The 13,282-nt window shown below is 43.0% G+C and overlaps 5 protein-coding genes across 7 annotated transcripts; 3 read left to right on the forward strand and 2 right to left on the reverse strand.

Annotated features, from left to right (window-relative positions):
- The first annotated feature begins 3,595 nt into the window (after positions 1-3,595).
- On the forward strand, positions 3,596-4,954 carry SkpB (SKP1-related B). Of its 2 annotated transcripts, none has more exons than XM_064681740.1 (4): positions 3,596-3,633; positions 3,785-3,869; positions 3,951-4,452; positions 4,687-4,954. In XM_064681740.1, exon 3 carries the CDS (start codon positions 3,961-3,963, stop codon positions 4,447-4,449), a length of 489 nt encoding a protein of 162 aa, XP_064537810.1. In that variant the 5' UTR covers positions 3,596-3,633; positions 3,785-3,869; positions 3,951-3,960; the 3' UTR covers positions 4,450-4,452; positions 4,687-4,954. The 2 variants fall into 2 exon arrangements, with proteins under 2 accessions (XP_064537810.1, XP_064537809.1); XM_064681739.1 differs by having other exon boundaries at positions 3,597-3,633; positions 4,605-4,954.
- A 212-nt stretch (positions 4,955-5,166) lies between these two features.
- On the forward strand, positions 5,167-7,771 carry Smyd4-4 (SET and MYND domain containing, class 4, member 4). The gene is made up of 3 exons (XM_064681736.1): positions 5,167-5,430; positions 5,717-6,840; positions 6,910-7,771. The coding sequence occupies exons 1-3, from the start codon at positions 5,167-5,169 to the stop codon at positions 7,244-7,246; spliced, it is 1,725 nt and encodes a 574-aa protein (XP_064537806.1). The 3' UTR covers positions 7,247-7,771.
- OSCP1 (Organic solute carrier partner 1) lies at positions 7,559-9,519 on the reverse strand. 2 transcript variants are annotated; one of them, XM_064681737.1, is made up of 4 exons: positions 9,378-9,519; positions 8,802-9,189; positions 7,776-8,738; positions 7,559-7,700 (listed from the first exon to the last, which is right to left on the reverse strand). In XM_064681737.1, exons 2-3 carry the CDS (start codon positions 8,929-8,931, stop codon positions 7,849-7,851), a joined length of 1,020 nt encoding a protein of 339 aa, XP_064537807.1. In that variant the 5' UTR covers positions 8,932-9,189; positions 9,378-9,519; the 3' UTR covers positions 7,559-7,700; positions 7,776-7,848. The 2 variants fall into 2 exon arrangements, with proteins under 2 accessions (XP_064537807.1, XP_064537808.1); XM_064681738.1 differs by lacking the exon at positions 9,378-9,519 and having other exon boundaries at positions 8,802-9,238.
- Positions 9,520-10,209: 690 nt separating this feature from the next.
- On the forward strand, positions 10,210-11,560 carry LOC135428048 (enoyl-[acyl-carrier-protein] reductase, mitochondrial). Its single transcript, XM_064681845.1, has 2 exons — positions 10,210-10,509; positions 10,574-11,560. The coding sequence occupies exons 1-2, from the start codon at positions 10,296-10,298 to the stop codon at positions 11,431-11,433; spliced, it is 1,074 nt and encodes a 357-aa protein (XP_064537915.1). The 5' UTR covers positions 10,210-10,295; the 3' UTR covers positions 11,434-11,560.
- An 11-nt stretch (positions 11,561-11,571) lies between these two features.
- Uba3 (Ubiquitin-like activating enzyme 3) lies at positions 11,572-13,028 on the reverse strand. The gene has a single exon (XM_064681844.1). It carries the CDS (start codon positions 12,973-12,975, stop codon positions 11,620-11,622), a length of 1,356 nt encoding a protein of 451 aa, XP_064537914.1. The 5' UTR covers positions 12,976-13,028; the 3' UTR covers positions 11,572-11,619.
- Positions 13,029-13,282: the final 254 nt, after the last annotated feature.

The raw sequence follows: 13,282 nt of genomic DNA on the forward strand, positions 1-13,282 counted from the left end.
AAAGGTCAACGTTGAGTAGGAGCTGCCTGCACTTTAAAGCTCTGCGTCGTTGCGGCCGGAGCTAGGGCACGTGTGGCACACGCTGGTTGACACCAGTACAGCGGGACTTGGGGCAAGCAGGTATTGAGTTTTTGCGGTTGGCTTCACTGCCATTTGATGCACTTAAAGTAACAGTAAACATGTACACTGCTTGCAAATCTGACAGACACATCAGCAACATGAAGCTAAAAGGTCGCCCGCTGTCGCAGTTGCTTATCGCTGCAAATACGAGTAGAAATGATAGCAGCGGGAAGACGGAGAGAAAAGAACGAGCACTAAGACAATTCCACTAAACCCATCAATTCCAACGATAAATAATTCTTGGGATTCAGCGGAAATTGCGTGGAAATAGAAATGGAAACTCGAAAATAATTGATGATAACATCTTATACCAGATGGGCGATATAAAAACGTTAGCCCAATTATACGCAAACTTATACTTAATAACCATGATAACTTTCTTGACGATGCAATAAATTAATAATATACTTAAAATATAAGCCTTCTATGTGATTCTCAAAAATGTAAGTAAGATTAAGATTGCTTGTATGTTATTTGTATGCATACACGTATTTATCTATGAATAGATGTCCTTTTATACCAAAAACATCTTCTGGTATTTCACTAAATTTTGTAATATATACAATTAATCCACAAGTCTAAGACTCGAAATTATTTGAAACTTAAAACAATTACTTACATTTAAGAAAGGTTTAAGTTCTTTATGTGAAATGCAATAAATATAAATTGCAAAGACGATGAAGTCATAATGAGAACAAAGTGCTGCTATTAATTTAAATTACATGTGTTAATATCAATCGGTTAAAGCTTTGACTTCTTCCAACTTAATTTCGATGCTGCAATTGCAATTTAAGTGCACAAAACAATTTAATTGACTGCTTAATAAATTGCTCTTTTACTGGAACGTGCTTTTGTATTTCATTTGTCAGCAACCGTAAATATTCATTTATCAAGAAGCTCACTTCATTTGGCTCCGAAAACCATCTACAACTATGCCGGATGCATGGCACAGTAGGTTTTTACCTATGCTGTTTGCAGCACAAGGCAAGCACACTTACACACACACAGATAGAACACAAGCTGCAAACAGGTCACAAAGGCCACCGATGCGACTTTGTTGCAATGGCAATGCAACTGACTGCTTGGGCTGCTTGACTGACTTTGACAGGAGCAACAGCAACTGGACTATAAAAAAGATACTGCCATGTGTTATGTCCACTGTGTCTCTGTGTGTGTGTGCCTGTGTGTGTGTGTGTGTGTGTGTGAGAGAACTGTGTCACGCCTTTATTTGCTTATAAAACAGACCAGAAACAACGACAAGCTGTTGTTGTTATTCTTGTTATTATTGCAGTTGCTGTGCCTGTTATTATATCTGGCTTTGTTCATAAATGTATCGCACTATCTCCTTTTGTACTGACGTCTGCGTGTGTATGTGTGTGTGTGTGTGTCCCAGTGTTTGCGTAGCTTCCTGTTGCATGCTTGACTTTTGCCTGAACATTTCCGTTTCCTTGCATTTTATATTCCGCACACATTTAACATCGTTTTTTTGGTTGTCAACTTGACAATGTTTGCCCCCTTGTCCAGTTAACTCAAAGAACTTTTAAATGCCAAAATATTTTGATTCCCAAACAGATTCCAAGAAGCTTAAAATTTGTGCATCTTATACAACTCGCTAAAATTGTTATAGCACACCTGTTGCAAGCCTTACATGCATAAGTAAAATATGCAACACAGGTTAAATGTATTCTCGTTGGCATTTGATAACCCTCAATGATTACACAGTTGCAAGCAAACAAACCGCTTCTGAGAAATGAAATCTGAGTACGATATTCAAGTACATAAGTACGCTGGATTAGACTGGTCTTATGGCATCCGCTTCTGTTAGAGACAAAGATTGGCCGCTCTATTGCATTCAAGGGACTAGTATAAGAATTAAATATTACATATGTGTTAAAAGATTATGTTTGATTTTGAGGTGATACGGTGATATGTATTTCACTAATAGTCGCGAATTAAAGGACAATAAATGCCAAACTAGTGTTTTGATAATATGCCTTGCCAGCCCTGCTTAACAGCGTACCATGCATAGATGTTGAAACTCTGATTGCCAGCTCAGGCAAAAAAAAAAAAAAGCATAAACATGTATTGATATCGATATTGTTATCATCAGCCATAATTTGTTGCCACGGCATTATTGCGCACAAAAGCAAAAACGTTCGCATATATTGCGGTTGAAGCAGCCAATTTGCTAAACGTCGTTCGTTGGTGGCGCTGCTGGTGTTAGGTTTCTGCCTTTATCAGCTCGAAATTGGCCAATTTATTGCATTTTTTATACATCGAGGCTGTACGGTTTTGTTATGTGTGCGGTTTCGGCCATTAAAATGCGATTTCGTTTCGTTTTCTAGCAAACAAAAGCGCTACAGGTGCAGTACATTGAACCAGCCCCCAAACAGCAGCTCAAAGGAAAAGGAAATTGCTTACCGTTCAAATGCTCAGCATCAGTTACCGTTCTATTTTTAGTCGGGACATTGACTGTATTCTAGGGAATTGCTGGAAGCATGACTGCAAGTTCAATGCACACACGTATGTAGTTTAGAGTTTGCAAATCACCGCTTGCCAGCAGGTTAATCCCCTCAAAAGGTTGATTAGCCTCTGAGGACGCAATAAAGCGGTTATTTTTCATCTGATGCGAACTTTCAAATGTCTAAAGATGTCGCGCGTAATATTCGCTCGATAAATGCTCTCGATAACAAAATGACGAGCGCATTGGTGTATTTATGTCAAAATAAAGTTTGGTATTTTAGTGCCATTTTCGGCACACCATATGGCGAACAGCTGTTAGTAGGTGATCTGTGAGTAAGCACTTGAGATGTTCGAAGTAGGTAAATCACATTAAATAAAACTAAACACAGTTTGCCTTGTTTTGGATTTTATAGCAGACAAAGAACATATTCAAAATGGCTGAGGAGAGTTGGAAAGAAGCCGGCGACTGGAGGGACTCACCCTTTTTTATCGTTCTTTACGAATACACGGTGAAGAATGCCGGTATGCCCACGGACATGGGAACATTAATTGCCTATGTATTGCTTTTTCTTGTCACTTGGTATGTGCTTCTCTGGACGGCACGGGTCGTGCTTTCGCTTATCTGGCCTGTGATCATCGTTGTATCTGCGCTGTTCCTGTTTCGCTTTCTTCGCACTTTCGAACAAGACGATCTGTTGGATATGTTATTCCAGGCTTTAGCCTTAATGACGGATGCAGCATTAGCGGTTATATCAAAGACACTCGACTTTTTGTTGGGCCTGTTGCACTGAATGTGCATCAGTAAGACTTGGTTTGCGTCTATACATACATTCCCAAATTTTTGTAAATACGTTTAAACTTAAATTAATGAAAAGTCTTGTTTTCATTATAGGCTCCAAATTGTACATTTTGAAAATATAGTGGTATGCTAATTGTTATTGTATTGGTATTTTTTTTATTTTCTAATTCCGTGAGATTTGGTCACATTAGAAGCCCGGCAAATCGTTGCAATTTCATCAACAAAACTAAATTGACCATTTTGAGAAAACGGCAAGTATTAAATATTTAAACTAATAGAAATGATGAGGTTCGAACTTTATTGAAAAGTTTAAGTGCATGTTAACTAGCGCTGACGACCAAAATATTTCTTAATATCAAGTTGAAGAACAAGCAGCTAAAATAATAAAGCACTTATTTTTAGCTTTTCATGTGGTGCCTTGAAAAACACGTCGATCCGCATCTGTTGAGCAAATTTAGTGACACTGATAACAAATCAAAAAAATCTTGTGAGTTGTACGGCAAAAAAATACATGTTCTAAAAATATTCGGCGGTCGTGGGAAACTAAAATAAAAACTTTCTTGTTTAGCTATTCCAGAATGCCAATTATACGTTTGGAATCTTCCGATAAGGAAATTTTTGATACCGATATCGAAATAGCCAAATGTTCGGAAACTATTAAAACGGCACTTGAAGATTTGGGTGACGAAAGCGACAATAGTGTGCTACCCCTGCCCAATGTTAACTCGACTATATTGCGCAAGGTGCTCCACTGGGCTACCTATCACGCCCAAGACGATCCGCAGCAACCCCAGGAGGATGAGAACAAGGAAAAGCGCACAGACGATATTTCATCCTGGGATGCTGACTTTCTTAAAGTCGACCAAGGCACCTTGTTTGAGCTCATTCTGGCCGCTAATTATTTGAACATCCAGGGCCTATTGGATGTCACCTGCAAAACGTGCGCCAATATGATCAAGGGCAAGTCACTTCAGGATATTCGCGAGACGTTTGCCATAGCCAATGACTTTTCTCCAGCTGAGGAAGAGCAGGTGCGCAAGGAGAACGAATGGTGCGAAGAGAAATAATAAGTGAGCGCAGTCTTTAATAGGGAAGTTCCTTTATTGTAACTGTTCCCAGATTTAAAAATTTTCATTAATTATATTGTTTGTTGACCTTCGTATTGAAATATGCATTACTCTTCGTTTTGGGTAAATTTTGTTGTTTTTTTTTTTCATTTTAGAATCAAAACAATAACTTCCATATACATTTACATACATGTCGGCTAATTTTCGAATCAGAAAATCACTAACTGCAATATCTAGATGGCGCTATCGTGTTACAAATTTAGCCCTACCAACCCTTCTTACCGCGTGACTGCTGGTATTTTTCCCATGCAAAGTATGTTTTTTGCTGCTCCCAGAACACGGTCACACTGCGGTTGAATTCGCCAAAAAAAAACTAACTAAACTAAATTTTTGATCTGGATTGGCGCATAGCAAATAAATTTGCAGTATAATTCTCGAAATTTTCTGTGAAATTGCATATTGACGCCGCATATAAACGCAATTCTAAAGTTGCGTGACAAAAACATTGAAATACACAAACATATTTTGTTGGTGAAAAAACAGGCGGCGGCGGCGGCGACGCAACACACGCGACTTGCAAGCAAAACACGGCGAGGAGGACGACGACAAGACCAAGTGGCTTGGCTCTGTCTGAGTGTGCGTGTGTGTGAGTGTGTGCGTACGTGCGTGTGTTTGTGTATGTACAACTCGAGGATAAATTGAGGCACAATAATAACAATGGACGTATACGACATAAGCGACGATCTGATCAAAAAGCTCAACGACTGGAAACTGATTGGCATCATATCCGGCAAATTTAATGAGCTCAAAGAGAACTATTCTAAGGTGAACTTCGTTGAACATGCATTGATTGACTTCAAGTACATGGAGAAGATATTCCTAAATGTAACGCTACGCGAGAACAAATGCAACAAGCGGAGCGTCGAATTCCGCATGCTGGGCAACGAGCAGTTTTCCCTAAAGAACAGGAAATACTTTCAGGCAAGTGGGCCAATAGGTTGTCAAAGCTGAAAATGGATATGCTTTTAAAATTCTGTTCCATATGTAATTTGTAAATATTATCGATTTTGATATCTGATTACACTTTACACATTTTTAAAAGCATTCCACATAAAAAATACCCAAAAAATACTCTTGAACACAAACTGATCTGGTTACTCTGCTACTTATCGATAGATTAACATAAATTAGTTGGCGGGAAATTTAAATTTTGCTTATTTTTTATATTCATGTTCAAGTAGTGATGAAAATGATTTTCTCTCCATAGGCGCTCGAATTGTACAACAAGAGCATTTGTTATGCGGAACCAAACTCGGAAAATTTGTCGATTGGATATGCCAATCGCTCGGCGGTCTTCTTTGAGTGGAAACGTTATCGCGAATGTCTGGCCAACATTGAGCTGGCGCGCAAGGCCAACTATCCAGAACGTCTGCGTCATAAACTGGACAAGCGGGAGCGTGACTGTCAGCAGTTGGTGCAGCAACAGCCTCCAGATATTGTACCGTACGGCTTCAAGTTGAACTTCGAGGCACATCCGCAGGTGCCGTTCATAGCTAACTGCCTGGAGATGCGTGAAACGCCCGATGAAGGCAGATTTATAGTAACCACGCAGGATCTCGTCGTTGGCGATGTGGTTGCCGCTGAGCAGCCCTTCTGCTCCTCGCTGCTAGCGCCCATGCGATACATCAGGTGCGCCACCTGTAAAGAGGAGCGCTACCTAACGCTTATACCCTGCGACAGCTGCTGCTCGGTCATGTTCTGCTCGGAAGAGTGCAAGCAGCGTGCCAACAGCACTTTCCACAAATACGAGTGCCCCATCATTGACCTATTGCATCGCATGTTCAACAAAATCCACTGCATTGCGTTGCGCACAACGTTGAGCGCCCTGGATCTATATGGCAGCATTGAGGATCTGATGGCCTACTGTGAGCAGCCGCAGAATCAGCACAAGTGCGTCTTCGATCTGGACTATACGCAGCTAACACCCCAGGAACATTACCGGGCCATACACGGCCTGGTAACGAATCAACAGCTGCGCTCCGTTTCGGATCTATTTCAGCGTTCGGTTGTCTGCGCCGTCCTTAAGCACTTCATAATGGAGTATACGCCGCTGAAAGATTATCTGGGCGGCGAGGAGGGTCGCAACTTTTTCACGGATCTACTGTTTAGACATTTACAAACATCACCATCAAACATGCATGGCATAGATCTCGTCGAGCAGGCGAACGAGACAAAGGACGATCAGTCGCATTCATCCGGCGCCTATGCGTTTCTCTCCCTGCTAAATCACTCGTGTGCACCCAACACGCTGCGCATCTATGAGGGCGTCAAGGCCTATCTGTTTGTGCTGCGGCCCATCAAGGCCGGCGATGTGCTCTACGATAACTATGGGTAAGAAAATAAAATAAATTTGATGCTCGTAGAAATAGATTTAATAAAATTCAATTTCTCTTTTGCCAGCGCTCACTTTGCCGTGTTTAGCAAGAAACAACGCCATGAGACGTTGTCCATGCAGTATCGCTTCACCTGCAAATGCGAGGCGTGCGAATTGGACTATTTGACGTATAAAAATTTGCCGTTCAAGGCTTCGGTGCCGCAGTTGACCAGTGACACGGACTTGAAGTTGTTGGGTGCCTATAACTATGATTTTGCGTTGACCAATTATCAGAAATACTGTGATTTTCTGACGCAATACGCAGCCGCTTTTCCCTGCGCCCAGATCAGTTCGGCCGAGGAGTGTCTCAAAATGGCACTGCATATCATGGTGGATGCGGTGCCGCTTAAGGCGAAAATGTAATGTGTCTGGGACACAATGCACTGACTGCCTCGCAACCCGCCATCCCACCCACCACCACCACCACCAGCTCCCAAGACACAGCGACGAACTACAAATATGTATATCTGGACGAACAAGCAGTAATTATCCCCCATCTCCCCCTAACTATAATTTGGTTGCCATAAGTTTCCAGCATTTTGGCAGCTACGGCAGTTGTTGATTTTAATTGGCATGCAAACAGACAACACAATTCTTTAATATTTATATACTTGTGAACTTCTATTTCCGATTTGTCTTTCTTGAATTATTTTGTTCTATTGTTTTGCAACACTTCGCACACGAAATGATAGACAGAATTTTTAGGTCGTTTTCCCGCTTTGCCAGCGGCTCGGCCGCAAATACAAAGAAAATTTAGACAACTAGGTCGCAAGCTCAAAATTTTTGTAATGTTGTTGAATCACCAATGTCTTCGAAACTGCAAAATGAAAAAGAAAACACTTTTTTGTAATTATTTTACAAACAAATACAATATTTTTTAATTATGCATTACATGCTTGATCTCATTTTACGATAGATGGCGCTCTTTCAGTATGCCATAGTATTCTTCTTTTTTCACAGCTTATTCAGGGCATTTTGCTGTACAAATCAAGCAATTGCTGTTTGAGCACGCCCCCGTTGCGACTCGCTGTGTTGACCACCTCATCGTCTGCTCTACTGTTGCCAGTCACCAGCTGGACAAATTCACAGCCGGAGGCATTGGGATTACGCTGCGCCTGTGACGTTGCTGCCGCCGCATTGTTATCCGTGTCTGTAAACAAAATGCTAGAGAATGTTTGCTCGAACTGCCTCTGGACTTGGCGAGCATCCATGGGCTGCAAATCCTCGCCGGTTGGGGGCGACGACGGATTAATGTTGAGCTGCGCTGCCAGTTGATCTATGCGATTGGGCTCCCGCTGCTGCTGCTGCGCCAATTCGCTGCTTTTAATGTAGATATTGTCCCCAATGCATTGGGCATATTCCTGATAATGGCACTGATCTACTTCGGCCAAAAAACTGCCATCCATGTCCTGAAAGCCAAGCCGAATCAGCAGCGATATCTTTGTATTGAAGCACTGCAGCCAGGCCCTGTTGGTGCGATAAATGGACAACTGTTGCTGCTCGCCGCAGGCATTCCAAAAATCCAGCAACATATTCTTGCTGAAATCAATGAGCATATGTTGCTTCGCGTCCGGATACATCCTGTTTATGGCATCCAAGTGGCGGAACGTTATGTCTAGCAAATGGTGCTGGTGGCGCGAGACGAACAGCTGCCACTTATACATCATGGTCATCAGATTCCACAGCTTCTCCATGGACGTTTCGTCGAGGCGCATCAGCGAACAGGTGGTTATGTCCTTCAACATGAACTTGCAGTGATCCGCGGTCAGCAGCTGGGCGTTGCCGTGCATGGATCCATTGATAAGGGATTCAATGAACTTGGGCTCCAACAGCACCGACGTCACATCGTGCATAACTGGAAAAGTGTGAAGGGGCTGGACTGGCTCTTCATTTAATATTTAAATTAACAAAATTTTACCTTGAACGGATTTTTCGGTCGCAATTTGCTGCGCCTTCAGGCGCTGGTCAATTACGTACAACGCCTCACAGCCCAGATTGACCAGTATGAATACATTGGCGCGCGGATTGAGTGCTTGTCGTGTGGACATTTGAAAGGACCTGACCCGCTGGCAACTTCGGCGCTCGAATGCTAAATGTTAACTAAGTCTGGACAGCTGCCGCCTGCGAGCTGAGTCCTGCACGCGACCAACCACGAACAATTCTCACATACATTTATTTTATTGGATTTTTCGTTTCCGTATTGCCGGACGGAGGGGCACGAGGGTATCCTGTGGCGACGGTGACGGCGACGACGATGTTTGGCTGGTTTATGAGAACCCCGGCAACGTCTTTTATCGCCACGATAACTGAAAATAAAAATAATAGTCGATGGCTCAAATACCAACTAGTAGGCTATCTTTTCATAATATAAAGCAAACAATTTGACATATGGCTCTGTCCTATCTATTAACTCTTTAAGCTAAATGCTGATTGTATTTGTAAGTTAAACAAAAGTAGAATTTTGCCAGCTCTTAATTACTAACATTTAGCTTACCGATGAAACGGCAAAGTTAATATACCCCAACCTGCGCAGCGAGCGTGCCATGTATAATTATGGCAGTAACAGTGCTGGAGTGGGGAATTTAGACATGAAGTTTTCCTAGCCGTCTGTCTGTCCCATAGTTATTGATTTCTGTTTATTTTGCAAAACTAAACGTACATTTTGACGTGTTCGTTTTTGTTGTTGCACAGTTTATAAAACAATTACGCCGATTACGAAATAATGGCAGTCGATTAATATGTTGCGTAAATTCATATTTCGCTTAAATATTCCCTGTATATTATATTTTTTGAGAACCGCCAATCGCTGCAACGCCCACAAATTGCATTTTTATGCTAATGCAATATTCAAATTGGTGGTGGTTAAAGTTTGGGTCAAGTGGTTGCTCTTGTGGTCGCAAGTGTGCTTGAAGGAACCCTCAAACACCTGTACTGCTTGGGCGGTGCACGGAAAAGGAAACCGGAAGTTGCGTGGTTGCCTGCACAATGCAATTAGTGCACGGCATAAAGTTCATGATTTTTAAACTTGGCGCGCAGCAGTCAAAAAGTGATAAAAATGCAAGGCGGTCACACTTATAATCGGTCAGTATTTTCTGATTATATGCAATAGATTCTTATAATGCGAGACGATTGATTAACAACGATTAATTAAATAAAATAAATGGGTTTCTATGTTAAAAGAATACATTTCATAACATAATTTTAGCATACTAAATCGTTTACCTCTTAAGTTTGCAACACATCAAAAGTTTTGACAAATTTAAGCACACAGTGGGAACAATAATATGTTATATGGAATGCTGTCTGGTGGAAACAGTTCAGCCGGCGTAATAACAAAACAAAAAACTGATGTAAAATTTCGTTTGTTCAGATTAGTAAAAACAAAAAAAGAATTTTAAAAAAATACAAAATTATGTTGCGTAAAACTCTACCCAGCTGGACAAGGCATTCGCTGTTGTGCCGTCAAATGTCCGTAGTCGCCAAATCGCTGAAGTACTCACAGCACGGCGAGCCGCAGGATGTGCTGAAACTGGTGGAGGATAAGCTGGCGGATCCCAAGGACAAACAAGTGCTGGTCAAAATTCTAGCAGCGCCCATTAATCCCGCCGACATTAACACTATACAGGGCAAGTCTGCATGGATGCTTAGATTAATAATCATCTTATATAAACATTTATGCTCAAATTGCAGGCAAATATCCCGTGAAGCCAAAGTTTCCGGCCATAGCAGGCAATGAGTTTGTGGGAGAGGTCATCTGTGTGGGCGACCAGGTGAAAGGCCTGCAGCCAGGTGCCTATGTGATTCCGCTGGCTTCTGGCCTGGGCACCTGGACAACACACGCTATCTACACCGAGGATCAATTGCTTGCCATTTCCAGCAAGGTGGGCTTGGCAGAGGCGGCAACAATAACAGTGAATCCCTGCACCGCCTATCGCATGCTCAAGGACTTTGTGAAGCTATCGCCTGGCGACACGGTCATACAGAATGGCGCCAACAGCGCTGTGGGTCAAGCTGTGCATCAACTGTGCTGTGCGTGGGGTATCAACAGTGTGGGTATTGTCCGCAATCGACCGGAAATAAGCGAGCTGAAGCAGATGCTTCAGGGTCTGGGCGCGACTGCTGTGCTAACCGAGGAGGAGATGCGTACGAGCGACCTCTTCAAGACTGGCAAACTGAAGCGTCCCCAGCTAGCCCTCAATTGTGTGGGTGGCAAGAGCGCAACTGAGGTGTCGCGACACCTGAATGATCGCGGTGTTATGGTCACCTATGGCGGCATGTCCCGCGAGCCTGTTACCGTTGCCACAGGTCCACTGATCTTCAAGGACATTGCATTTAGGGGCTTCTGGATGACGCGCTGGTCCAAGGAGAACTACAGCGCACCGGAACGAACGCAAATGTTTAAGGAAATCTGCCAGCTGATGGAGCAGGAAAAGTTTGTGGCCCCAACGCATGAGATGGTGCCGCTAGAAAAATTCAAGGAGGCCGCGGCTGCCGCGCTTAATTTCAAAGGCTTCACTGGCAAGAAATTCATCCTGGACATGACATGTTAAATGTGATTTTTATGTTATCTATGTAAATTTTAGTTGAAAATCAGCTTTTCAATTGCTTTTATATATGCGGAATGACGCTTCCCAATAAGTTACATAAACGGGATTGGGTATTTTTTTAAAAAGATAATTCTGTTTCAATTCAGTGACGTGCAATTAGATTTGAATATTTCTTTATTTTATTTGCAATTATAACATTTCAACCTCATTGGCCTGGTACTTGAGCTGCAGCGCAATGGAGGTTGGCGATGTAGCATCAGTAATTGTCAGCTGCTGCCCATCCTGCAAGCCAAGCTCGCCCAGTGACTGCGTCAAATTCTTGCGCGTGGCCTCTTCAATGCTTTTCACGTTGGCCATGTACAGAGTGCGCTGCTTGCCATCGGGCATGACGGTGGTGAGCGCTGGGCTCTTGAGCTGAAAACGCGGCGATTCGCATAATTGCTTGATAACATCCTCCAGGGTTGTCGTATTGGGATCCTCAATGTTCAGCAATTGGAGCGTGTTGCTGCAGGCCAAGCAGCCATCCGACTTTTCCGCCTCATAGGTGTACGAATAAATGCCATCCAGATCGTTGAAGTTGAAATAGTTGGACATGCTATCGTAGCAGCTGGTGGCCAGCTTAAACACCTCCAGGGCGCAGGCGGCGGCAATGACCGCATTGGTGCTGGCCACCGCCGGAATAATATGCTTGATGACGCCCTGCACCAGGCGATACGTGACGCCGCTTATATTAAACTGATTGGCACGCTCCTGAGCACGCTCATATATCCAGCCAATGTGCAGCGGATCATCGCCGTCCAGCGGCGCACTAAAGGGGCTCTCCTTGTCCCATTGTATTATCTTCACATACTCAATGCAGTGCTCCGGCAGACGCGGCGTGTTTGCGATCGTGCACAACGGATAATTAACCTGTGGCGGAAACAGGTCCAAGGTGCACTCAATGCAGGCAGTAAAGCCGGGCAATATGACACGTGCATTGCCCTTGAATCCTTCGGTACCACCGTCTATCATTGGTATAATCGAGGATACGTCAAGGCTGTTGTCGTCATCGTAGCGCAGCATAGAGAGCAGCATGCCGTTGATCCAGCGGCGTGCCACTATGGAGTCCAGACCGCAGACAATGATGTGGAACTGTTGGTAGAATGTCTCATCGAAATCCTGTATCTTGGCAAAGTGTGGCGTCACCCTACATGTGGGTATACGATTATTAATAAAGCGGGCGGCGCATTCCGCCTTCGATGATCCAATATCTGTGCGCCGAAACAGAAACTGACGATTCAGATTGGACAGCTCAATGGTGTCCATGTCAATCACATGCAAATCACCAAAACCCATCAATGCCAAATCTTTGAGCAGCTCACAGCCCAATCCGCCGGCGCCAATGATGAGCACTTTGGATTTCGTCTGGAGAAAATCCAGATTGTCCGGCGACGGCGAAAAATCATCCTTGCAAAAAAGACCCTCACGCTCCAGGATATGCCGCAACCCATTCCACCGTTTGCTTTGTAGCGCTAAAGCGGGATTGGAAGGCGAGGCAACTGACATTATTCTGACGAATCCAATTTCTGAATCCTCGAGTGCAAATAAATGAAAGCGGCAAAATATTGGTTATATTTAGTCAAATTGTTCAAAAAGTCCTAAATAATGCTTATTAAATACCAAAAATAAAATACTGTAATGTTTTAGCAATTAAATATATGGTCAAAATGGTAAAATAAGAAAATCAGCCGTCAGAACGCCTAGTTTTTTATTAAAATTAAAACGAGACATAGTTACACGATACGCCACATGCATTTTTGTAAAGGAAAAGTGAACGTTCGACTATAAATAAATTAAGATTTTAAATTTATCG

Source organism: Drosophila montana, unplaced genomic scaffold (assembly GCF_035044405.1).
Source record: "Drosophila montana isolate Dmon_TW-CO22-7 unplaced genomic scaffold, ASM3504440v1 contig_2438_1, whole genome shotgun sequence".
NCBI lineage: Eukaryota > Metazoa > Arthropoda > Insecta > Diptera > Drosophilidae > Drosophila > Drosophila montana.

What these genes read in the sequence shown, in the direction of transcription:
- SkpB (XM_064681740.1), top strand. Translation starts at nt 3,961, where the DNA reads ATGCCAATTATACGTTTGGAATCTTCCGATAAGGAAATTTTTGATACC.
- Smyd4-4 (XM_064681736.1), top strand. Translation starts at nt 5,167, where the DNA reads ATGGACGTATACGACATAAGCGACGATCTGATCAAAAAGCTCAACGAC. An exon ending in AGAACAGGAAATACTTTCAG is followed by an intron (nt 5,431 to 5,716) that starts GCAAGTGGGCCA and finishes TTCTCTCCATAG; the next exon opens with GCGCTCGAATTGTACAACAA. An exon ending in GTGCTCTACGATAACTATGG is followed by an intron (nt 6,841 to 6,909) that starts GTAAGAAAATAA and finishes CTCTTTTGCCAG; the next exon opens with CGCTCACTTTGCCGTGTTTA.
- OSCP1 (XM_064681737.1), bottom strand. Translation starts at nt 8,931, where the DNA reads ATGTCCACACGACAAGCACTCAATCCGCGCGCCAATGTATTCATACTG. An exon ending in GACCGAAAAATCCGTTCAAG is followed by an intron (nt 8,739 to 8,801) that starts GTAAAATTTTGT and finishes ACACTTTTCCAG; the next exon opens with TTATGCACGATGTGACGTCG.
- LOC135428048 (XM_064681845.1), top strand. Translation starts at nt 10,296, where the DNA reads ATGTTGCGTAAAACTCTACCCAGCTGGACAAGGCATTCGCTGTTGTGC. An exon ending in CGACATTAACACTATACAGG is followed by an intron (nt 10,510 to 10,573) that starts GCAAGTCTGCAT and finishes CTCAAATTGCAG; the next exon opens with GCAAATATCCCGTGAAGCCA.
- Uba3 (XM_064681844.1), bottom strand. Translation starts at nt 12,975, where the DNA reads ATGTCAGTTGCCTCGCCTTCCAATCCCGCTTTAGCGCTACAAAGCAAA.